This window comes from Mesoplodon densirostris, chromosome 13 (assembly GCF_025265405.1).
Source record: "Mesoplodon densirostris isolate mMesDen1 chromosome 13, mMesDen1 primary haplotype, whole genome shotgun sequence".
In the NCBI taxonomy this organism is placed as follows: Eukaryota; Metazoa; Chordata; class Mammalia; order Artiodactyla; family Ziphiidae; genus Mesoplodon; species Mesoplodon densirostris.
In genome coordinates, this window is record NC_082673.1 from 9,656,419 (window position 1) to 9,683,272 (window position 26,854).

Consider the following 26,854-nt stretch of genomic DNA (forward strand, 5'->3'; position numbering starts at 1 on the left):
CTGTTCTCTCTCTCTATAAGGCATTTTCCATAATTTCACATGAATGAAATTACAATGTGTAATCTTTTAACACTGGAGTCTTGTACTCAGCACGATGTCCTTGCAGTTTATGTTGCTTTGTGTATCAGTTCTTTGTTCCTTTTAATTCTGTCTTTCCATTGTATGGATTTACCAGTTTGTTAACCATTCATTCTTTGAAGGACATCTGGTTGCTTTCAGATTTGAAGAATGTAAATAAAGCTCCTATAAATATTTGTGTATATATCCTTTAAAATTTTTTTTTTAATCATACGGTGAAAGTCACTTTTTTGGGCTGTACAGTTCTATGAATTGTAACACATTTGTAGATTTGTGTAACCACCACTATCAGGGTACAGTATTCCCCCCAATCTATCTTTTCTTTCCCCTTTGTATTTTATCTTTCCCCAGTGTCTATCTGAACTCATTATAGTTTTGTTAGTATCCTTTTTTTCTGAAAAAATATTTTAAGACTCTTTGCTTTTTTTTTTTTTTTTTTTTTCCCTGTCATCGTTAAACCAGGCAGAGAATCATCCGGATCAGGTATTTGCCCCCAGATAGGTTTGTTTTTGTGTGTGTGCTTTAATGCTTGGTGTTAGTTGCATATTCTCTTTCCATTGCAAATGTGGAGATGGGAGAGCCATGATGTATGTTGACTTTACCAGTTAAGTGATTCATCAACCTGTGAAGAGTAAGAAGGGAGAGCCAGTGCAGTGGACATGCTAGTCGGTAAAATCTGACTTTCCTTTGAGTTTGAAACCATCATGTCAGGAAACCTTTTCCCCTGCTTATTAACTGTTTGGCATTCGGGATATCAAGTGTTCTTGCCGTTTTTCTTTCTGGAGCTGTTAAGTCCTTGTCCAGGCAGAAATTGTAGGTATTCATTTGTAGATTTCCTCTTAGGTACGCTTGTGTTTGCACTTTGGCTTTCCAGCAAAACTACTTTCAAATACTCTTGGCATCCCAGTGATGAAGGATGTGCCTCCTGTCTATTCTAGGTCCTCCTTGGCTCCATCAAAAAGGACAAATTAGTGGTGTTTTGCTAGGATTTCCTTCACTGGTTATGCCTTTTTTCTTTTTTAAGTAAAAGGAGTTGCAAGTCATTATTTATGTTTTAATGTGACCCCATCTGTCTTGTATTCAGCTGAAATTCCTCAAAGCTCCTGATATGTCGAGGTCACATTTTCCCAGGTGCACATCCTTCAGAGACCTTGGGTAAAGTAGGGGTTCTTAAGCAAGACAAAAAATGGCACTACTTATAAAAGAAAAGATTGATAAAAATTTGCCTAGATTAAAATCTGTTCATCAAAAGATGCTTTAAAGAAAGTAAAAAGACATGTTAGGAACTGGGAGGAATTTGAACATAAGTGACCAGAGACAGTTGTCAAGAGCATTTAAAGAACTCCTGTGAATCAGTTTAAGAAAACAATAATCCACTACAAAGATGGGCAAAAGATACGGATAATCCTTTCATGAGAGAGGAAATAAATATGGGTAATAAGTGTAGAAAGATATTCAGTCTTAATAATAATTCAGGAAATGCAGATCAAGACTATAATGAGAAAATATTTTATATCCACTCATTTGGAAAAATTAAGAAATTTGATAATAGCAAGTATTGGAGAGACTGTATAACAACAAAACGTCTTATATAATTGCAGGTGGGAGCATCGAATTGATATAGCCATGTGGGTGGGTAGTTCTGCATTTTCTTACAAAGCTGAATGTTTCAGTACCTTGTAATTCAGCAGTTGTCCTCCAAGATATATATCTATACCTAAGAGAAACTTCGCGCATACCCCAGAATACATATAAGAATGTTCTTAGGAGCTCAGTTGATACTAGTAAATAACAGGGAACAACTCAAATGCAATCAGCAGGAAAAATGCTTGCTTTATGGTTTTTTTGAGCAATTCGAGAGTACATTTCATACGTCATGGCTCTTTACCCCAAAAAAGTATCATATATATTTCCTAAGAATAAGGATATTCTCTCATGTAAGCATGATATTCTGTCAGTTGGTCCAGTGTCCTTTAAGCCTTTTTTTTTTTAAACTTTTTTTGTAGTGTAAGATCCAGGCTAAGATTAGAATAACCAAAACAGTTTTGAATAAGAACTATTTTAGAAGGCTTATACTAACCTGACTTCAAATCTTTGCCTTCCCCAATTGTGGAAAAATTTTTTTGTATACTTTTTAATAGAAGTTTTGTAGTTTAAAATTTTACATTTAGTTGTGGTTACTGTAGCTTTCTTTCATTTCTCTTCTTACTGTGTTCATTTTTCTCTTTAAGTTCTTCAGCCTATTTGTGATAGCAGAAAAGAAGTTTTTAAAAAGCCAATTCCATCTTGTCATTGCTGGGTCTTTTTTATTGACTGTTTTCTTGCCCCTTTTCTGGTTATTTTAGCAGAGGAGGAATTCCCCCGCTTGCTTTGCCAGTACAGCAGCCTATGGAGGAGCTGACCAGACATATCCTGTCTGTTCGTATAAAATTTGGAAAGTCAGGCTCTCTATCTTAGACTGAGGGGTAGTCGTGAAACTTAAAACTGCAGGAAAAATCCATGCCAGTTATTGCTGTGTTTGTATAGTTCCTCAATCTTAGATTTGAACACATAATTTTGATATATTTGATTAAAATCAAGCTTGATGAAAAAACCAAGACAAATCCTCTAAAAGAAATAGGTATTTCAGAGAGCAGAAGGTAATTTATACAACAGAATTTGATTTGTTAGGATTCACATGTAAAAAGAAAAGGAAACCAGAAAATGTTCTTAGAAATGAGAAACAGGATTGTCAGCAGTTTTTAAAAATGTTTCTTTTTAAGCAAGTGGATTAATAAAATGTTAATGTTTTAGGTCCAGTTAATCATGTGGAATTTCAAATCAGAAATTTCCAAATGTGGAAAAATAGAGATGGAAAATATAAGGCGTGAAAGAGGTGGTGGGAAGGAGGTCCACTATGTCTAAAGGAGGCTTTAAGAAGAGAACAGGAGGAAACAGCTGGCGGGAAGAGCGACTAAGGAAAAATTTCCGGAGCCAAAAGATACATGTTTTCAGAATGACGGGCTCACTGAGTAACCAGCAGGATTAGTTAAAGTTGTAAAAGATAAAAAAGATACGAGAAAGAGACAAGTGTTCCAAGCAAAAGGCCTGTAGGTAAGCTACACAGGAAGGAGAGTCAGACTGTTACCAGAATTCTGTCATCTACAACTCTGGACACATATAAAATCATATTTTGTAGTATAGGGGAATGGGGCATAGAATTACGTTCTTAAAGATGAGTGTCGAATAATATCTGTGAGGGAGGAGTGCAAAATAAAGAGTTCAGGTGTACAAGAGCTTAGCTACATATCCTTCATGAGAAACTTGAGGTATTTCAGCAGAATGAAAAAGGAATTCAAGAAGGAGAACGTCTGGTAGCTGGTTATACTAGAACCATCAGTAGGGACTCCATATGCATTTTGAGTCAGAAGGTTCTCATTGTATACAGTGGACCTCAGGGCTGTAAGCCTCCGTCTGCTAAATGGCATTGTGGTCTTAGACAAACGACAGGAGCCCTCAGTTGGGAAGCACTGACCTTGGAGATGCTCTGTGAGAGCAGGACTTGCTTTGTTCTTTGCTGAATCCTTAGCACCTAATGCTTGGCGCGTAGTGGGCGACGTCATAAGGACAGTCACCAGAACTAAAGATAGAGTGAGTTCTATTGTAGGGAGGGGGAAGAGGAGAATATATAACGTTCACTGTGATAAATTGCTCATCATATACAATGGGAATTGATGGTGTCTGAGTTGACAAGTCAAGAAATGCATATATTAGCGTGCCACTTAAAGTCCATAGTGGTAACCTATCAGAGGAAGTTGAAATAGAACAGACTAGAGGAGGATAGGGGAGCTTTACTTTTTTACTTTAACTTGCAATTGTACGTATTCTAACAATAAAGCTAGTTTGATTGGAAAATAAAGAAAACAAAAAACTGCTAATGTCTTGAGTATATTATGTCCAGTATAAATTCGAGTAGTCTACATAGCCGTAGAGTCTACTTTTGACTATTTAGATAACCTTTTACTGAAATTTTACCTTTGTTGTACTGAACGTGCATCATTTAGCTTCTACTGTATTCTTTCATTCTTATAAATCCGTATTGATCAGTAAACAGTCTGAGGTGAGATTTTTAGTTTAATAGCTTTTTAAATTCCATATAGGAACAATGAGTGTTTTCAGGTACCTGTAACTCTGAGATGAACTTAAGGCATAACTGTAATAAAATCCTTATTAAATAGTTTTATTTTCCAGAATCATCTGTGTATTTTAGTCATTTGTGCTATTTTGTGTCGTTGAGCCTTTCCAAAGAGTAAAGTTTAGTCCCTGATATAATTTTTTTCACAATTGGAATAATTTTGATTCTGAGATGAGGTGATGTTTAGTTCTGTCTCAGAGTAATCAAGTTTGTGCTAATATACAAGAAATTACTTCAGTTGTAGTTATTTTAGTAGTAGTTGCTGTTGTTAGCAGTGAGCATTTTCCTGACAGTTCTATACTTCTTTTTTCTCAAGTGGAACATTTAGTTGAATGCTTTCCCATTAATCAGATTGCAGTTCTTAGGATCAAGATGGTTGAAGTCTCTATCTGATGACCTTTCAGTAAACTCTTCTACAATTGTAGTTGTCTATTTGTGAGTTGATTATGATGAACAGAAACAAATTCAGTGTATAAAATCTTGCTTTTCCTTTCATCTTCACTGTAAAATTTAAAGAACATTTCTCTGGAAAACAGTTTTTGGCCCAGGATGTATCACACTTGACAGAATAAACTTATATTACGTATTTAAGTGAGTAATTCTATGATAAGACATTGAGTGATATTTGAATAATCAAGATGATTCTGTTTTTGTTGTAGTAATACTCTGTTCTGAGCTTAGTAAATAATTCTTTATAAGCCAGAATTGGGAAAAGAGGTACTTCAATTAGCATTTTATAACATTGATTTTTTCGCCCTCAGATTTATCTTGGCACCCCATAGGAGAGTTAATAGTGGCTATGTTAAGTTCCAATGTTGATAAAGAAATTTATGAGTTTTTAGGAGATGGATTATTGGGTTAATCATAGATCTTTGGGAGAGATTTGTTTCACATTGATTATGGTGTGAACAGTCATCCTTAAATTGAATGGTATTTCCGTTATTTATTTTTCTTTAGCAACAAATGCATGATTACAGTCAGCCCTCCATATCCACAGATATGAACCTGCAGATATGGAACCTGTGGATACAGGGGGCCAGCTGTAAGGGCCTTCAGCATCCTCGGATTTTGATATCCACTGGGGTCCTGGAACCAATTCCCTGCAGGATATATACTGTGTGTGTGTGTGTGTGTGTGTGTGTGTGTGTGTGTGTGTGTAGTATATGTTTTATATATATATATATATATATATATATATATATATATACCTAGGATGTAAAAAAGCTACAAGTGGACAGTTCCACTTGTGAACAACAATCTGGAGTATAATAATTTTATTACTTTAATTTTATCATAAAGAATCCAAAATCTCACTCCAAAATACGGTTGCATATTGATTCCTTTGCTTGGCTTTAAGAACTTGTTACTAGGTTCCAGAGTAGTGACATCCCGCTCCTCCCACCCCCCACTGAGAATTCTAGCATATGTCTTGTGTTCTAGTCAACCTTTATCACCATATATTTAGAGCCTGCGTATTCTTTTCTTAACTGTTCCTTTATTCATTCAACAGATAAATATTAAAGGTTACCAGGAAGCCACTTAAGATAAATAGCTCTTCTTTTTAAAATTTATTTATTTTATTTATTTATTTTTGGCTGTGTTGGGTCTTCATTGCTGCGTGCGGGCTTTCTCTAGTTGCCACGAGCGGGGGCTACTCTTCGTTGCGGTGCGTGGGCTTCTCATTGCGGTGGCTTCTCTTGTTGTGGAGCACGAGCTCTAGGCACGCGGGCTTCAGTAATTGTGGCGCAAGGCCTCAGTAGTTGTGGTTCGCAGCTCTAGAGCTCAGGCTCAGTAGTTGGGGCGCACGGGCTTAGTTGCTCCGTGGCACGTGGGAATCTTCCCGGACCAGGGCTCGAACCCATGTCCCCCGCATTGGCAGGCGGATTCTTAACCGCTGCACCACCAGGGAAGCCCCAATAACCCTTTCTTTGTACAACTCAGAGGTCTTGGAGAGACAGACATAATTTCTCTCAGTAAAATTTTGTAGTTTTCACTGTTGAAAACCACATGGCTCTTACTGAATTTGTTTCTAAGTATTTTATATAATTTTTACTGCTATTGTGAATGTAATTTGTATTTTCAGTCTTCCCAGTTGTTTGCTACAATTTTATATCAATAGGAATGTCCTATATTGTGTGACCTTGCTAAATTCACTTATTAGTTCTAGTAGTTCTAATAGAACATCCTTAGGATTTTCTGCCTAACAGATCATATCATCTGCAAATAGAGACCGTTTTATTTCTTTTTGATCTTTATGCTTTTTTTCTTGTAATTTTATTACTTGTATTACTTAAACATAAAATTAAGTGAAAACTCTAAACCCAAAATAAAACTGCACATAAACAAAAAATTTAGTGTGATGAGTGATGTTATTTTTCCGAAACTAAATCACAGCTCAAAGCATGAATTAGTCTTCAGTCTTAGAACCCTGTTTTTACTCTCATTTGGACCACCTAAACTAACACGTTTATGACTGTCCTCTACCGTTTTCACTATTTGACCTTCTTCCTAACTCTTCCATTTTATAGTACACTTTGAGGTTATTTGATCTTTGGTACAGATGAATAGTTTTTATATTATTAGACTGCATCTATTCTTTTCTTAAACACTTGACACACAGTAAAGCATCAGATGCAAATGTGGGCCCTGGAATCATTTTCAAGTAGTTCTTTATTATAGTGTGGTCGTGCAGAAAGATCAAGCATGTTAGAGTCTTCCTTCTCCCTCTTTGTAGAGGGCACCACTGTCCGCCCTTCCAGTTTAGGCCAATAATACTGGGTTAATTCGCAATATTTCTCTTTCACACTCCATAGCTAACCAGTCTATCAGTAAGTCTTGTTGGCTCTGCTTTCAGAATAGATCCAGAATCTACACACTTTCCACTAGCTCTCCATCCTCCATTATTATTATTGTACTGGATGATGGTTGTGCTGGCCTCCTTACTGGCCTTCCGGCTTCTACTTTGGCTCCTCTCTGCGCTCCGTTACCATCAGAACAGCCCTTAAGAGGTCCTTCTGTGACAAGTGAGACTGGACTCAGTTTTCTCCTGCTTTTCTGAAGGTAGTATCCAAGTGTTGCCAACCTCAAGATACATCAGGAAATACTCCTTTTTCTAGTCTCTGGAACAGTTGGTATAAGTACAGAATTCTTGTGAAACCACATGAGCCTGGGAGTTTTTCTTTGGGGTAGATTTTTAATTGTTAGTTGAAGTTCTTTAGTTATTATAAGCCTTCAAGTTTTCTTTGTATTCTTGAATTTGTTTTGATAAATTTTATTTTTAGGAAGCTGTTTTGTTTTAAGCTTTTTTTCACATTGGCATTAATAGTATCTTAATTATTTTTAGCTGTGTGAGTCTTCACGATATTATTTATGCTTCATTTCTTTTTTTTAAATCAGTCTTTCCAGAGATTTTTCTTTTGTCAGCTTCTTTTACCCCCCAGACACCAGTTTTTATTTTTGTTCTCTTAGGCTCTCTTTATCTTTGTTTTCTGTTTCATTATTTTCTCCTGCTGTCTTATTTCATTCATTTTACTTTGGGGGACTCAATGCTACTTATTTGCTAACATACTGAGTTGGATGATGAGCTCATTATTTTTCAGCTTTAAAAAAAGGTTTTTTTAAATTCTATACATGTAAATTTCTAATTTTATTTTTCAGGGCTTATTAGATCTAGTATATTTATATTGTACTGCTGTAAAAATTTTTGAATTTTTATTATGATTTTTTGGGAGACTTTTAGAAATGTGTTTTAGATTTTCCAAATGTGGTAAGATTTTGTTTGTTACCTGTTTTGCTGTTAAAATTGATGTCAGAAAATGTGATATGTATGATACTGACTCTTTGGTATTTAGATTGGTTTTCTGGTCTGGCATATAGTTTCTTTCTGTGGTTGTTCATTGTGTACCCTGTAATTATTTGGCTCAGTTTTCTGTATTCTGTATATTCAATCATTATTTTCACTAACTTGTCTGCTTTATCAATTACTAAGAGAAATGTGTTAAATTCTCCTGCTATAATTAGGAACCTGTCAGGTTTTCTTTGTAATTCTGAAAACTTTTAATATATGTAAAGTTGTATTTTTAGTTTAATACTGTTACAGCTGTTTGTAAAAAATGTTTCTTACTCAGTATGTAGCGGTTTTTGCCTCAGTGGTTTTTGCCTTCGAATCCACTTTATCTGATATTAATATAGTTGACTAAGTCTTCATTTGGCTTGTTTTTAAGCTTTCTGTGTCCTTGTGTTTAGGGTTAATTTCCTGTAAATCATGTGAAACTAGATTTTTCTTTTTTTAATTTTGAGCTCTTTTGTGTTTTCGTTAATGAACCTCCATTTTTTGATTGCTTGATAAAAATGTATAAATGATATAAATGTGTATTTCTGCCATTTTATATTTTGTGCTTTCTAATTCACTTAGATCTTTCAAGCTCCCCTCTCCCTCCTTTCCTGTCCTACCACAGGCAAGGAGTTTTTAAAATTTTCCTCTTTTCCTGTCCACTGAGTTAGAAGTTATGCATTATGTACATAGATTTAATCTATATATTTTATCGATTCAGTTAAAGGTGCCATAGTTGATTACAGTTCAAACTGAAACAGCATCTCTAACTTCTGTTTAAATAAAACATGGTCCTCATTCATGTACCTAATCATCTCTCTCAGGTTAAACCTCTCTTTGTCTAGCTTATCCTTAAGTAGTATTGCCCTTTTTTTCTGTAGTTTTGGGGCTTTTCATGGAGTTGATGAATTTCTCTAGTTTTGATCAGTCATTTCATGGGGAGGAATAAGCAGTGAGCTGTTACCACTTTTTGCTTCATCTGTAATACCGTGCTTTATATCCAGCTAATTAAAGCAGGCTTCAACATTTCTCATACAAATCTGTTTCCTTCAGCTGAGAAATAAATTCCCTTTATGTTTAGGCTGGTCTTTTAAAAGCTTTAGGGCCTTTGTAAAATTATACTACAGCTTCCTGGTTCCAAATTCTTTTTTTGTCTTTTTTTTCCTTTGTTTATGTTGTTGGATTTTTGTTTTTGTTTATCCTTTTGAAACATGATTAATTAGCTGGCTCTGTGTCTGTTTTCATTTTTGTTTTTTTCTTTAGGAATATCTCACTGATGCTTATGGGTGTATGAAATAATTCATTTGTAGTTATCGTATAGTAGGGCATTTATTTGTTAGCTTTCTGTATTAAATACTGTTATTCTAGTTCTAGGAATATATAAAGATGAAAAAGAAAGGACTTTAGTAACAAAGAACTTAAAGTTCTCTTTGGAATTTATTTTTATAAATTGATTGATTGATTGATTGCTGCATTGGGTCTTTGTTGCTGCGCCCGGGCTTTCTCTAGTTGCAGCGAGCGGGGGATACTCTTCATTATGGTGCGCGGGCTTCTCATTGCAGTGGCTTCTCTTGTTGTGGAGCACGGGCTCTAGGCGTGCAGGCTTCCGTAGTTGTGGCTCGAGGGCTCTAGAGTGCAAGCTCAGTAGTTGTGGCGCAGGGGCTTAGTTGCCCCTTAGTTGGATCTTCCTGGACCAGGGCTTGAACCCATGTCCCCTGCATTAGCAGGCGGGTTCTTAACCACTGCCCCACCAAGGGAGTGCCCTCTTTGGAATTTAAAATACAATTTTCTGATGGTGTCACAGGGGATGGGACATTAATTTGACCATTGGCAAAGTATATACATATTTATTATGGAGCATGTGTTACTTATGGAAAAGTGGGAGTAGTGAAACCACAAATAGAGAGTCTTATAATGTGTTAGACACAAGTGGCTTTCAGTGTGGTCCTTGGACCAGCAGTGTTAGGATCACCTTGAACTTGTTAGAACTGCAGGCTCACAAGTTCAGCTTCAGACCTTTGGGGCCCAATAGTGAGTGTTTCCACAGCCATCCAGGTGATTCTGTTGCTTGCTGAAGTATGAGAACCAGTGAAGGACACATTAAAACAGATGGCACAAACAAACTATGTAATGCATTCACTCGATAGGCATGCAGAGTGCTAGTCATCCTTTTTATCAAGGAAAAGTATTACATGTGGATAATTTGGTTAATAAACATCATGAAAACATCACTCAGCTTAACTTCTGTTCAAGGGGTTTCTGCTTTCTTAAAAGAAATTATAATAATAAGTATTATTAATATTTCTTCATGTGAAAAATTATGCTGAATCTGAGAGTAGGATATGGAGGAAGCTTGTGATTCAGTTTTTGTTGTTGTTGTTGTTGTTTTAAGTTAATACTGAAAGCTTAATTTAATACAGTTTAATGCAACTCTTTTCCTTTCCTCCTAACCTTACCTCGGCCAATAGTTTTCAAATTTCTTCAGAGGACTTCTGGTCTATTTGATACCTCACCATCAAAAACTCATTGAAAGGGCTTGAAAGACATTATTGTAATCGTCTCACCTAAACAAAATTCTGTGGGAAAACAGAGCTGTGGAGAGGACCTATAATCTCCTGAACTAGGTCTTTGTGTTTGGACTTCTTTATTTTAAAATAGTTTGTGGTAATCCCACTAAGGTGTGTATAGGTGTATATAGGTGTGTGTAGTAAATCGTCTTTAGCTAATTACTTGAAAATTAGTATTTGAAGAACTTCTTATGGAGATGGTTTACATTATAAATGCATATAGTTTAAATCATTAAATAATGATGGTGTTTTGTTAAAGGTCTTTGTGCTTTTCTTTCAGGAGAGAAATAGAAACAAACAATAACCATATGAAGATGTCCTGTTAGAATTATACAACACTAATGATGTAGACTCTGGAAATGCCTAATAAGTCAAAGAAGACGTTATTAAAGCTTTTTTCTGCTTAAGGTGACATCTTTGAACTCTAACACAGAACTGACTCTTCTTGTAATGGTTTTCATCAGCGCATCTGCCCTTATACTCTCACCAAACACACTTGAGAACTGTAACTTCGTCAAGCACTTTCTGTCCTGAAGCTTTTACCAGTATCTGCTGTCTTTTGTAATTATGCATCCTAGCTAAGGCACAGAAGACTGAATGAATGCAAGGATTCATTAACTCTTTGAATTTGTTAAATACTAACAGTTAACCATTAGAAGTGGTTCAATGATGTAAGAGTCACACTGCTTCAACTTTTTCTTTGTTGTAGTTTTTAAATTGTCAATTTTTAGCTATTTGACAGATTAAAAGCAAAATAATCATGCCATATTTAGTCCTGGAGTTCAAGTCTAAATGTTTATGTGAAAATTATTGTAGTAAACTTTTAATATGGCAAAGCAACCTTATGCTCTATTTTAGCCAAATGAAACATAATCTGAGATTATATTAGAACATTTCCCTTGTCTTCAAACTGTTTGGTGTAACAGAATATTGATATGCAGCTTGGTGGATTTCACCAGTTAATGCACATTCTTCTCCCTCCCTCCTTCCCCCAATAATATGTAGACTGAAAAATGTGCATTTGTCTGAGGAATTATTTTGTTTGCTACCACTTAATGAATTTCAAAATTTTGAGTAATGTACCTCAGTCTAATCAGACTTTTTATGACCTTTATAACTACATTTAAAACCCTTAATTCCTATTTCTGGGTGTTTGCGAGCCTGATTGCTATCATGAAGTAAAAAATTTATTACTCTAGGTATTCACTAGCTAAATAAACATAGTTCTTGTTTAGCAAGCATATATTGTTCCTCAACTCCTTTCTCCAGCTTTTGCAGTGTCCTGGCATCCTTAAAATATTTGAAAATATGGCCTTGATCCATGGATTAAATCAGTATCTAAGTGAATGTGTTGATGTTTTATTGATCAGATCTATATAAATGGGAATTTCAGCATATATCTGGGTATTCTTATAGTTATCTTTTTAACATCTTATTTTTTTCATTAATTACATATCAACATTAATTTTGTATCTTGAAACAAATTGATTTTGTATAATTATGTGTCAAACATCTGTATTAACTGATTTGATGGCACATGGTTATGAAATAATGTACTGCCCCTTATATTACTATTCCAAAAGGAGAAAGCTATGTAGAAAGATTTGTTAAGGATGAAAATAGCAATACAGTAGATTTGAGTACCTTGATGTTTTGCATTACTCCACTTATGTTTACATCATGTTTAGAAATGTTTTCATTTACTATGGTCTTCGGTCACTTCAATTCAGAAATTTAGTGACAGATATTTCTTTGAGGCTTTCATTTGTGTGATTTTTTCTTTGTACAATGTTTTCTTAAAATGTACAAATACTGTATTCAAGTGAAAACCAATACAGTATTTGTAGCTAAATTGTAGCTACTTCACAGTGCTTTGGTAGTCCCAGGATAGTTATCAGTGTTTACTGAAGGGAACATCAGAATGTTAATAGTATATTACAAAATAAAGACTTTCTTAAAGGAAAATTGCACCTATTTTACCTTTTTTAAGAGTAAGCCATGAAATCTTGTAACATGTCTCGTAACTATTTGTAATGAAAATTGGCATTTGGGTATAGTCACCACAGCAACGTTCTACATCCCTAGGATCATATAGGTAGGACATGTCAGAGGGGACCAGTCACTCGGGAGGTCCTGTTAGAGAAAACTGTCCAGGGGTGACCTTGTGGAAAGGATCTGAGTCTTCTCTCTGAGGTTCTCTTCTTCTTGGTGCTTTATTAGCAACTCTGAATATTTTTATAAAACTAGTTACATTCTACACGGATTGAAACTTGTTTAATTTACATTAGGTTTCTGTGTAAGAGGTGTCACGGAAACACTCAGCAAGCAGGCTGATTGCGGTAGCAGACTCAGAAATGTCAGGTGTAACTCAGCAGTCTGCTCACGGTGAGGACTACATCCCAGTGCCTTTACCCTGGACTTCTAATATTAAGTGAAATGGGTGCAGCATTCCTTTGGGGAAAAAACAAGGCAAAACAAAACTTTCCAATTGGTAAATTTCTTTTTTTCCTCATGTAAATTTTCTTCAGAGCGCCTACTCCCTCTCCCTCCTTGGCCTGTCAGTGTACAGCAAAGTGTTTTTCCTCTAAGTGAGATGATCAGAGGTCTCAGTAGCACAACTAATGGAAGGTTTCTTAACTGTAGGGACCAAGAGGGAGAGAAACTGGGCTCTTAGAGCAGGAGACCGATCCAGTGTTTTGAGTGATCACAAACTAAGACATTATCGGCCCAGTAAATTTCTTGCTTAATGTTTTTCCAAGATCTGGTTTGAATGTTTCTTAATTAAAGTTATCTTATGTGGGTGTTTTATTTTGAAAGGTATTATATAGTTTGTATATTTAACAGTAAGGGGGAAAATGTAACCAAAATTAGTATTCTTTCTTTATACATATTGGTACTTGAAGATTCCTTTCAGAAGAAACCCCAGCCTTTTCCTAAGTTCAATCCTCGTTTTAACTTAAGTGATCTTTCTAATTCAAAAGCTGTGTTCTTTTTGAATACCATGCATGGGGGTTAAGCTGATGTTAAAACAGTTTGCAATAAAAAAAAGAATCAGCTTAAGTCATTTAATCATTTCAAGTGCATTCTGCATCCTATAAAAATAAGTTTGAGAACTTTAAGAGAATTGTGTTTCATTAAGTTTTGCATATCTTTTGTTATGCCATGTAAATTCCCTTCTTTTTCATATGATTAAAGAAAGGTTATGATAAAATGATTAGTTCATTTACATTCACTTGTAGCAATTACCTGAGAATTTAAATTTTGTCGTGTTTGGGTTTGTTCATTCCTGTGAATGATGGTACAGTTAGGTGAGATTTTCTGTTATGGTACCCAAACTCACCATTTGGTCCTCTTTAATCTTTGAGGGTTTCAATAAAAATTGTTCACTCATATCTGTGTTCTTTCCATTTTATCTTTATAAATACAGATTGCCTTCCAGAAAACGTACCATTCTTGTCAACTCTGTTATGAATTTCCTGATTGACATACCTTTCAAGTACAAATAGATTATGTCATTCGATTTAGTTGGCCATTTGAAATTAAGTGGGTAAGTTAGAGAGAGGAAGGATCACAGTTTATCCTAATCTTTATCCACTCCAGTGAGCTCATTGAATTACATGCTCTTAACGCTAAACTTACAGCAAAAGAGAAAGAGGCTTATTTAATAGGAGGAAGTCTTGGCACCAGCTGTCTCATAACCGTAATCCCCCATTCTTGGTACCAAGGAATGCTTTTTAATAGTGTGTACGTTATCCTTTGGGCTGGATAGAGCTTGTGGAGATGGGATCGGGGTGACTCTGAATGGTGCGTTGATAATCATTGCTGGGCTCTCTAAGGCACTCGTTCAGGTGGGGGAAACCAAAGAGTTTTAGTTTTGTGCTGCATACAACACTGTTAGCCTGCGATCAGGGCACAGTTTTACAGGCACCCCAGATGTCCCACATTGCAGCATCATCTCCTAAAGAGGGTTTGCATCTCTTCAGTGTACTTATATTTGAGGCTACTCATTTTTAGTTGGGACCCTAATTCTTACTGGCTTTGCTTTATCTTGCTTAGTGACATTAGATTTAGTAATTGTAGTCTAGGAACTAAAATATTCTTGCAGTTAGAAGTTAACTGAGCAATTCAAGGTCATTTGCTTTCTAATCACAGAACAGTTGATCCGTGAACACAGGTTTGAACTACATGGGTCCACTTGTACACAGACTTTTTCCAGTAGTAAATACCACAGTACTGCACAGTCTGAGGTTGACTGACTCCGTGGATGCAGAGGAACCTCGGATGTGGAGGGACCGTGTGTGAGTAGGGCCGACTTTAAGTTGTATGTCGTGGAGGATCAGCACCCCTAAACCCCTGTGTTTTTCAAGGGTCACTTGTACTTGCCATTGTGGAATCTTGATGTGTATTCTGTCCTCATTTCTCTTGGTGCAATGACAGTGACGGGCAGAACTCGCCTGTAGATCACCCACAGGTAGCAGTGGCAGTTTAAATACACTTTGTTTATAAATTGTGCACTAAATTCAGAACTTTTCTACTCCACATTTTGAGTTACTTGTATAACATTGGAACTAAATGTAACTGAAAACTGTCTTTATAAAAGTCAGTGTACAAGGAAGATGTGAGTGCAGAGTTGGAAACACTGGGGGCCGAAACACAGGCCTGCCACCCCGGGCCGCTTCAAAGAATACCCCTTACATAGAACACACTTAGAGGTTTAAATATCTGAATGTCATTTGAAAACATCATTGGCTATTTCTGACACATCTGTAACCAGAATGGAATTACTGTATAGGGGAAGATCTTAGAATTGGGAGTTGGAAAGACCAGACTTACATAGTTACTTCTAACTGGTGGATTGACACTGAACAGATCACTTCCCTTGTTGTTAGCGCACTTGGTAAATTCAGGAGATTGGCATAGAATGCATCTTAGGTTCTCTGCAGTTCTGAATTTTTATAATTTTATGATGTATATAGCTTTGTAGGCTTATTCTAGCAATAATGAATGTTCTTTTAAAAATAAGTTTGGAAACCAGTGAAATTTGTGATAGTCATTCTTTGTTTATTTCAGAATGTAAGTACTGAATACCTCCAATTGTATTTTATTCATTGACTCTGATAAAATATAACCATTACTTCCCTTTAGTGAGTTTTGAAGTCTAGTGGTTCAAAATCTTCATCTTTTCCACAGTGTTGGTAAAAAGAATCAAGAGAATGTGTGTCCCAAAAAAATCCAGTCCAAGTTTGTTTGTTTTTTTAATTCTACTGCCGTTTGACATTATCCTTTTTTTTTTTCTAAAGAGACTATTTTTTTAGAACAGTTGTAGAGAAAGATCGGGAAGGAAGTACAGAGAGTCCCCATATACCTCGCACCCAGCTTCCTCTCTTCTTAACATCTCACATTAGTCTGGTACATATGTTGTAATTAATGGACCAATATTGATCCCTTATTTTTTTTTCAGAATTTTTTTTTTTTTTTAACCAAATTGTCCTTATTCTGGTTCAGGACGCCGTCAAGGATAGATTCACGTGACTTTTAGTTGTCATGTCTCCTGAGGTTCCTCTTGGCTGCAATGGTTTCTCAGACTTGGTTGTGATGATCTTGACAGTATTGAGTAGTGGTCAGATATTTTGTACAGTACTCCTCCTTTGGAATTTATCTTGTATCTTATGATTAGATGGGGTCGTGAGTTTTTGGGAGGAAGACCACATAGGTAAAGTTGCCGTTTCCATCACATCATGTCAAGGATGCATACCACCAACATATGCCTGTTGATGTTGACTGACCACTTGGCTCTGGTGGTGTCACGTTTCTCCATTATGAAGCCACCCTTTTTCCCTCCTTTCCACACTGTACTTTGGAAGGAAGTCACAGTACACACTTGAGTAGGCAACTATGCTCTCCGTTATCCTTGTATTTGTGAAGAGGGATACAGGAATCTGTTTTACTAGAACATAGTCTCATCCTGGCAGGCTTGTGCATCCTTTTTGCTTTTATCTCTTTAGAACTTCCCTCCCTTCCCACTCTCTTTCCTCATTTCTCAGTGGACTAGTTGGATTTTGGAGGAATTCTAATAGAGACTCATACCCTCTCCCTGAATGGATTCTAATTTGTGTGTGGAGATTTTAGTAAAGGGATTGAAGGTTTATCAGGAGAGAAAATTTAGATGATGGCCAGATAGCCTGATCTTAACGAGTATAGGTAAGAACAGATAGTCATTCAAATTTGCCTGGATTGAAAAACCAAAGACAGGAGTTAAACAGTATATTATGGTTAGAAAGATGCATTCCTTTAAAAGGTGATCTAAATAGCTGTGCCTCTGTTTTTTGATGGAATGCTTTTGAAATACTTCTGAGGCTGCTGCATAATATTCTGGCCGGGAGCATGGACTTTGGAGGCTGATAAACCTGTAATGGAATCTGGATCCACTAGGCTCCAAGCCTAGATTTCTTCATCAGTTAAAAAAGATGAATGAGAATGGCGCCTATAAGGATTAAACGAAGTAATAGGAAGTGGTGAGCACAAACCTTGAGCCTATGGCAAGCCTTCCGATTGTTAACTGGCTCTCCTCTTTTGTTTCTTATGGAAAATTTAGAATTTATTGTTTACCATTGAATATTTCTTACGGTAATCTTTACTGCTTACATGCAATATAGAGGTTGTAGAAAGTTGATTACTTTCAGTTCATATTATATGATTGAGATCCTGAGAAAAGGCACTACCTGAATAAAGCTTTGTTAAATTATCATTTATCTTCGTTTTTTGCAACTTTTGACTTCCGGGGTTTTCAGTGACTGTCAGCCATGCTTTTTCAAAGTACGTAAAATCAGATGAGGGGCTTCCCTGGTGGTGCAGTGGTTAAGGATCCTCCTGCCAATGCAGGGGACACGGGTTCGAGCCCTGGTCCAGGAAGATCCCACATGCCGTGGAGCAATTAAGTCCATGCACCACAATTACTGAGCCCATGTGCCACCACTTGTGAAGCCCTTGTGCCTAGAGCCCGTGCTCCACAACAAGAGAAGCCACCGCAATAAGAAGCCCACGCACCGCAACCAAGAGTAGCCCCCGCTCGCCGCAACTAGAGAAAGCCCGCTCGCAGCAACGAAGACCCAATGCAGCCAAAAATAAAATTTATTTTTAAAAAAATCAAATGACATAATTTATCCTACTAGAGCTGAGCAGATGGCAAAACCAAAGGCAAATTAGACCAAAAGGAAAGCAAATAGGAAGAATAACAAGAAAATCTATGAAAAATAGAAGAAAATTAAGCCAAAGATGAAAATTAGATCAAGAATTTTTTTGCTTTGCTTGTTACAAATGCCCCTTGATATTAATGCCACTTAAGTGTATTAGTAAGTTATAAGAACTCACTATGAATATTTAGTAACAATTCAAAATGGAAACACTATATGGATGTGTTATCTCCATATTTCAACTTTACAAGGAAGAGGTATTTGACAGACAGTAGTTCCAACTAGTATATATTCAAGATTATATTTCGAGGTAAAAAGTTTACAAATAAACCTTCAACATAATACGGTTGCATGCTAATATTAAAGCTCCAGTATATTAAGCTTGTTCTGCTTGGGCTTGCTGCAGTCACTGACTTTGTTTCCTCTGTAAATCACCCAGTGCTTACAGCACAGTTAGTACTTGCATCTCAGAGCTGTTTTCTAGTTTGCCCATGTATGTACGCTTACCAGTGTCATCTGTGGTTCTTTCTAAGCTTGTTTATTCCAGTTGTACTTATTGCTTTTATTACGAGATTTAAATACATAAACTGATAAAATGTGATTGATAGTTGCTATGAAAACTAAATTGACTTCTTCGGAAATACCTGATAAAAGTGAGTTGTCTAATTAGGTATAGATCAGAAAACAGTAAAAACTTGGCAGGAAAATCATTAAAATGTAGAATTTGCGTGTAGTTTGCAAGTGTATTTTCAGTTCTCACTCCAGTGGGAAATGTTAGATGGTGCCTTAGAGGTGAGGTATGGTTCACAGAAGAAAGACATGATTCTTATTCAGAGAAGTCTTGGCCCTAAATCAAATCCTTGTGGGATACTAGTTCCCCAACCAGGGATCGAACCCCGGGCCATCAGCAGTGAAAGCGCAGAGTTCTGACCACTGGACCTCCAGGGAATTCCTGAAGTATTTGTGTTTTAAATTAAAATGTGCAAAGTTTGTTTGTATCACTTATGAATCTACTTGTTAACTGACATCTCTTTCATTATTTAACACTTTATTTTAAAGTTTTAACCTAAATTATTTTTAAAGTCCCAAAACTTTTTTCCTTCTGCATTAAACAGCTTAACATGACTGCATGTGTCCACGTGTAATAATAAGCTGCTAGGATATCTTTGCAAATAAATGTAATAAAGAGAAGTATTCATACCACTTGGAAAATATAATGTGCCAGCACTTACATATTTATTTCAAATATCTAAACTATGAGCAATGTTTTCTGTATGAAATGTTGGAGAGAAGAAATGTACCCACTAATAATTTCTTGTATCTAAATTTAAAGCCAACTGAAACCATGTCAAGTCTTGAGTCAAACCATTCCTCTTTTGGAAAGGCACAGAGCTTATGTAAATGGATGGTCCTCCCCTCCCACCCCTGCCATTACTCCTTTAATAAGGGGAAAAAAAAAAGGCCTGAGAAAGAGGAAGTTAGATATTCAGTACCTGTCTTAGAGTTATGTAGCCTTGGCTTGTTTCTTTGTTTTTGTTCTTCCTTTTTATTTTTCAAATTTCTTCAGCTTTCCAGGCAATGGTTGAAAGGTCATGTGTTAAAACCAAATGAAAAACCAAAGGAATGAATACTAGTAGCATATGTGTGTATGTGAGTGTGTGTGTGTGTGTGTGTGTGTAGAAATAAACTACTTATTTGCATCTGTATTTATTTTCAACCAGATTAAAAAGAGATTTCACAGAAGACATTTTAAACAGCTTTCTGACAAAGGTTCAGATATAACAAAAGACATTAATGCTGAGTTTCTTTCACATATAGACACAGCCTCTTCCCCTTCAGTTCCTGTGTTTAGTTTGGTGAGGAAACATCCATTCACAATGAAAGCGCAACTTTCACTGTTTTAAAGGAAAGCCTCCAATGTTTCATCAATGTAGATCTGTTTTTACATCATTCAGGAGTGTTGCACAGGCCCAATGCTAGACACATTACTGCCTCACAGTGGTTCTTGGATGGTTTTGATGCTTGGATCTATGGTCCTGGTATCTAGTCTTAATGGAACTCCCCTAATGTATTAATAATAAAATTATCACCAATCAATATCATACTTGTAACATTTCCATCATGTTTATAATACAATAATATATAATATTAATAATCTCAAATTTATTAATAGCTTGGGCAGCAGGTCCCAAACTCTTTAGTCTCAGGACCCCGTTACCCTGAAATGATTGAGTAACCCAAAGAGCTTTTGTTCATGTGGGTTTTATCGATATTTACCATACTGGAAACTAAAACTGAAATTTTTTGAAGCGCTTATTGTTTTATTTAATAGCAGCTGGAGTTTCCTCTTTCTTGTGTGTGTAATCCTCTGGAGAACTGGACTGAACACTCAGGAGAGAATGAGAGTGAAAAGTCCTGGTATGATTCTGAGTATAAACTTGTCACTGCAGACGCCCTCTGGGAACCACGGCTTTGTGGACACTGTTGGTGGACTGCATGGTGTTCGTGGTCCCCTGTGTGAATGGCTGTCCTAAGATCTTTTGGGTCCCGTTGGGAAACTCTCCACCATTCACGGGTACACAGCCCCCCACCTTCCTACAGACACACACCAATCTTTTTCCTTCATGATCTACTAACAGAAAGTCCAACACGCATCTCGGTTAACATCTTCTTTACAAGGGACCTATTGATTCATAGCTTTTAGTTAACGCTGAACTTTTTTCCTGTAACTTCGTATCATTTCCTTACCCTACCCGCTGCTTTATTGCCTACAGAAATAAGAACATGAGTGGTTCAACGCTCACATTAGTTTTGATCTGTACTTGTAAGGGGTTTGTGTGGGGATATCTGCAGGGGAACGTTTGCTCTTATCCTTGGTCCTCCTGGCCTGTCCTGACCCGCTCAGCATCCTCTCGCTTCCTTTTTCCTCTGCTCTTCTCTCCGTACCGCCGCTTTAAGTTACCAAGCTGCAAGCAGAGGCGGTGGTGACAAACGCAGGGACAACGGCAGGCGAGCAGGGGCTCCCCTGCCCCATTTTGCTCAGCTGTGTTTCTCTCCCGTCCAGGTCGGCCGTCCTGCTCGTGTCCTTAACCAGCCCGGACTGCCCTCCGGCCTCAGCTCCCAGCTCCTTCTTTCTGCCCTGGCCCCGTGCTCCAGCCACACTGGCTTGCGTTCTTCCCACAGACTTCAGTTTCATTCCCACTTCCGAGTTCTTCCGTCCTCTGCCCGGATCAGATATTTGCTCTCTTCTACGGGGCTCCGCTAGGTTTACCTCCTCAGAGAGGACGTCCCCGGTCACCACAGCTGAATCAGTTATTCTGCCACTCCATTCTCTTACCCTCTGCCCTCTTCCTAGCACTCATCCAGAAGTGTTCGTGTATCGCTTTTTTGTTTTTGAAATTAAAAAAAATTTTTTAAGGCAATAGTTTATTTAGTTTTGGCTGCGTTGGGTCTTCGTTGCTGCGCGCGGGCTTTCTCTAGTTGCGGCGAGCGGGGGCTACTCTTCGTGCGGTGCGCGGGCTTCTCATTGCGGTGGCTTCTCTTGTTGCGGAGCACGGGCTCTAGGTGCGCGGGCTTCAGTGGCTGTGGCTCGTGGGCTCAATAGTTGTGGCACACGGACTTAGTTGCTTCGCGGCATGTGGGATCTTCCCGGACTAGGGCTTGAACCCGTGTCCCCTGCATTGACAGGCGGATTCTAAACCACTGAGCCACCAAGCAAGCCCCTTATGTATGGCTTTGTAAACTGTGAGATTCGGAGGGAAGGGGCTTTGGCATGTAAGCTGCTCCGTAGCTACTGGTTGAATGAGGCATTGACGCCTCCCATCTGCTCCTGGATTGGGATGGATGGAGCCTTTGCTATTGATCTGCGATGGTGGCCTTCGTTGCTTGAGATCCAGAAGTCAGTCTATGAACTGGTGATGCAAAGAGTAGGAAAAAGTTGCTGCTGCTAATTATTGTTTGAAAAAAAGCCGTGTGACTCATTTTCCTTACCAAGGGACATGTTGACTGCCTGAGCATATCTCCATTCCATCTCAAGTATTCTACTTGGCTGCTCTTTTGAAATCCGCCAGCTTCCCTCCCTCCCTCCTTTCCTTCTTTTTTTCCAAAATTGCCTTTGATTGTCATTTACGCTGGATTTTGTCTGGGTCCGATAAAGTGGGGGAATAGAGTGTGACTGGCCCTGCGATGGTTAAGAGTTCTGGGAAGGACCGGGGAGGCCACTGACTCACATCTTTCAGTTTATAGAGGAAGAGACAGGCTGCGATGCTACGACTTTCCCAGGGTCCCAGGGTCCCAGTGAATGACAGAAGGAGGACTTCCCAGCCCAGAGTTTCTAGCTCCCACTTCAAAGCCAAATGCTTCTAAACCTGTGCCCACACCTTCTCCATAGCTGTTGACCAACCAAACAATTAAACGCCTCTGTTTTCTTGTTTGTAAAGTGAGAAAAATGCTTGCTCAGACTCGTTTGGGGCCTTCAGTGAGAATGCGCGTTGCGGGGCATCCTGTAGCCTCCAGGGTGCGTCAGCACTGGCTGCCTGCTCTCCTCTCTCCTGCCGTGCTGGCTCCTCAAGTAGAAGAACCTGTTTTTTCCCCTAATTGGCCTGGTGCTTGTCTCCTTCTCTGCATTCAAACTGTAGATCTTCCACACCCTTTTCAAAGCCATGGGTGGGCTTTTCAGCTTTCACAGGGCCAACGCTGTCTAGACAAGTGAATTGTTAAAAGTTTTGTTTTAAAAAATGAGTCTAATTTTTAGAGATTGATGTTTCCTTGTTATTGAAACATATATATCACTTTTCACTTCAGAAATGTAGCTACGTCTTTAAGTTACCCTAATACCTCTACCGTATAGAAAAATGTTCCACCATAAGAGAATCCGTATTCATGATACAGGGGTGATGCTTCCAATTTCAGATAAAGTAGTAAGGATTTTATCAACTGACTTCTGTACTGCCCAGCTTAATGTGGTTCGTAATTGAGCAATTACAAAATAAAAAAAAATTTTTTTAATTACATAAAATGACAGCAGAGGGAGCTATTGAGGTTTGATTACATTTTCCATTGCCCTGGTTGAGGTTTTTCTTTAAACTATAATATTTTGACTTACATTTTCTCAATTGTCAACAGACAGGAAAAGTTTGATTATATTGGAGGATACATAGGCACTTTGGAGGATTGCAAAAAATGAGTTTTTTTCTATCATCTGGCCCCCTTCCATTCTTGATCATTCCCCAAACTCCTGTAAAGGTAATTGGTATAAGAAAAGTCATGGTAACTTTACAGTGGTAATCTTAGAAATGAATCTACTCCATTAGTGTAAATCTGGGTCATCAGGATCAGCTGTTCTACAAGCCACTGTCCTAACTTGTGTTTTTGTCTGGCTTCCCGGAGACTTCTGTTGGGCCTCAAAGTCTTACAGGGATTGCTTGTATGGTATGAGACCTGAAAGGCTTGAAATTTACAGCATTTGTGAAACACCCTCCTTATGAGGAGGCACGGTTGACCTAGATGAGACACGCTGTGTGCATGCATGGGTGGCATGTGCAGTGTGTGGATGGGTGACGGGGAGGGAGGTGGGAAAAGTTTGTTTCAGGCCTTTCTCCACAATCGTCTTTAGGTCATGCCCATGTGTATGATTTACTCCTGCTCTCCATGGCCCTGCGACCTGCTGGCCCTGTGCCCCCTAACTGGACCCTCAGCTTCGGAGCTCTCCCCACTCCTAGCCCACCCTCCCCACTTCAGCCACCGTCTTCATTTTTTCAACACAACTTGGAATTCCTCCTCTAGGAATTTCTCCTTTTGTGCATAAGTGTCCCAAAAAAGGTGTGGGGATGTGGGGATACTCCTTGCAGTGTTGTTTGTAATAGCAAATTAAACAATGGAAGCAAGTCTGTTGGTCTAAAGAGTAAATGGTGGAATTCCTAACAATGAAACACTAGGTAGCCGTTAATGCTGATGTGAGAAGATGGTGATGAATTTTCTGAAATTAAAAAAACTCATGGCACATATGATTTGTACCATGAGTTTTAATTGAAATAAAAGATTCACATATAATTTTAAAACATAATTTAAGCAATGTTAAAAGGATTTTATAGCTGAAGTTTTTTGAAATATACACAGGACATTCATAACAATGGCGACTTCTGAAGCATGGTGCTAGGCTTTCTGGGTGTGGAGAAGGAAGGAGGAGAGGCTTTGCTTTTTGTCTTATAACTTTCTTCGGTTTGAACTATCTACCGAGAGCTTATACTTGTAATTAAGAACATAATTTAAATGCAGATGAAAGGGGAAGGGGGGGTGAGGGACAGATTGGGATTTTGGGATTGACATGTACACACCGCTATATTTAAAACAGGCTTCCCTGGTGATGCAGCGGTTAAGAATCCGCCTGCCCATGCAGGGGACACGGGTTCCAGCCCTGGTCCGGGAAGATCCCACATGCCGTGGAGCAACTAAGCCCGTGCACCACAACTACTGAGCCTGCGCTCGAGAGGTCATGAGCCACAACTACTGAGCCCGCGTGCTACAACTACTGAAGCCCACGCACCTAGAGCCCATGCTCCACAACAAGAGAGGCCACCGCAACGAGAAGCCGGCACAGTGCAATGAAGAGTAGCCCCCTGCTTGCCGCAACTAGAGAAAGCCTGCATGCAGCAACGAAGACCCAATGCAGCCAAAAATAAATAAATAAATTTAGTAAAAAAAAAAAAGAGCATTAAAATAGATAACCAACAAGGACCTACTGTATAGCACAGGGCACTATACTCAATATTCTGTAACAACCTAAATGGGAGAAGAATTTGAAAAAGAATAGATACATGAATATGTATAACTGAATCACTTTGATGTACACCTGAAACTCACACAACATTGTTAATCAACTCTACTCCAAGATAAAATAAAAATTAAAAAACAAACAAATGAAGTAAGTCTCCTGACCTTCCCAGATTGAATCACAGCATCAGTGTCTCCCTGAAGCCTTTCACGTACCCCTGGGTCTGCTTTAGATGGTGTTCCTCTGCGGTCACCCAGTTGGAGTCCTCCTCTCTGCTTGGGGTAGATCGTACACTAGAACCAGAAGGGGTTCTGATGTCAGGCAGAACTGGGGAAAATCATGGCTCAACCTTTACCTGCCGTGTGATATTGGACAACACATTTATCCTCCTTTAGCCTGAGTTCCTTCACCATAGAAGTGGGAATATAGATGCCATTTTGCAAGATTGTTGTGAGGGGCAGAGTGAATTTATGCGAAAGCTCATCTGATGACAGGCAGATATAGGTGTCCGATAACAGGTAACGGGGAATTTTTAGAGAATGGAGATTGTTTTCTCCATTCTCATAGCCTTGCTACTTTGTCAAATAAAAGTAGTAATGCTTTTTACACAGGTTTTTCTTCCGTGGCATGACATCATTCTCTAGACTTCTGTATCGAATTTTACCTGTGCTGTGTCTCATTCACTTCAAGCTGTGCTATCTCTCAGCTAGCTATTTGGATGGACAGTCTTGATTGTGGCTTCATACCAAAGCCTGCCGCCATGTGTCCCGTGGTCCTTTAGTGGCTTACCTCCAAGGTGAATCCAGTGGTGACATCCAGGCGCTATATTAGGAAGAGCACAGTTATAGGAAACTCAGCCTGAAAATTTGGCATTCTCAACTCAACTATATAGGTAGTTTCTACTACCGATGGTGTGAGTTTTGTGTGACTGGCATGGAGCAGAGAAGAGCAGTTAAGCTGAGTTGCTCCTGAGGGCAGCACCAGCCTGCATCAGGGATAGTGGGTGGTTTCACAATTTTAACAGTGTCACCCCCTCTTATGAGTGACCTGTCTTTAAAGGCACTTCGCCCATACTGCTTTTTATGATGCCTTCTTTTGAAATTGTAAGTAGCATTTGTCCTGCGGCAGCATCTTGTCAATGCAAATGTTTGAATGAATGAATGAATCCATGATTTTTGCCCAAGTCTGATAATCTTCCCAAGCATCTAATTTTATGTCATTTTGCTTAATGAGGTATAATCAAACATTTTCTTTTGCTTCTTGGGAAACATTTAGGTGGCAAGAACCACAGATCAACTTGATTGTTCCATAAAGATAGAAATGCTACTGGCAGAGTTCACTTATTTAGAAGATGTTTCTGGAACATGGTACTGCATGAATGTGATAAGGTGATGTATCCAGGTGAGTGAAATACATGTCAGAAATATCTCCTATAAAAATTCAGTGCTGCCCGTCTCCTTTAGTTCCTTTCAGCAACAAGCTGGAAGTGTGCTTGGTTTCAGCTTTGTTTCTTTTGACACTTTGCTTTTTATCAGCAACAAGAGATGTGTTGTGTTATCTTCTGTTTTTAATCTGTTTTAAACTGACCTCCCCACCCCCGATGCCAAGAACAAATTAAAGGTCTCTTTTTCTTGATAGCTAAGATTGTTATCCCAGGAAATGAGTCCGTGAAAATGTGTCTGCATAAAATAGCAGTAGCAAAATCTGTTCTTAATGAAGTGCATTGCTCTAGCAAGAGCCCGGAGCTCAGCAAAGAGGTCAGATGATTCTCCCAGATCACCACGGCCAAAACTTTTGCCAATCAAGTCAAGATGCCAAGTTATATACCTGGGAGGGGATACTTCCGAAAGTACCTCTTCAATAAGTCTATTTGGGATGAAAAAAAAATGGCCACAGTTCCTTTGTCATGCCCCTGATTGGGAGTTAGAGTTTCTCTTCCCTGGAATCTGTCCTGTCCTGTGACTGCTTCACCAACAGAAGGCAGCTCAAGTGGCACTTGCCTATGTGGATCTAAGCATTAAGGTCTGGAAGCTTCATTTTGGGGAGCCCTGAGTTGCCATATAAAAAATCTGGCCACCCTGGAGAGACCACATGACACTACATGGAGAGAAAGTCCAATCCATCCCAATGTCCAAGGGAAACCTCGAAATAATTTCAGTCTCATTCTCCTCCTGATTACAGTCTATCACAAAAACTTAGGACCTATGGATTTGGCTTTGGGACGGGTAGAATCTGGAA

General features: G+C 38.3%; 1 protein-coding gene across 5 annotated transcripts in view; it reads left to right on the forward strand.

Annotated features, from left to right (window-relative positions):
• The window catches only part of YTHDF3 (YTH N6-methyladenosine RNA binding protein F3), a 44,025-nt gene extending 19,296 nt beyond the window's left edge, over positions 1 to 24,729 (forward strand). For 4 of the 5 annotated variants that reach the window (XM_060115506.1, XM_060115502.1, XM_060115504.1 and 1 more), the window contains one exon: positions 24,197 to 24,729. In XM_060115506.1, the coding sequence (XP_059971489.1) occupies positions 24,197 to 24,319 (123 nt within the window). In that variant the 3' untranslated portion in view covers positions 24,320 to 24,729. Of the gene's footprint in view, positions 1 to 10,931; positions 11,668 to 24,196 lie in introns of those variants that run through there. The other variant, XM_060115505.1, reaches the window with a different exon arrangement.
• Positions 24,730 to 26,854: the final 2,125 nt, after the last annotated feature.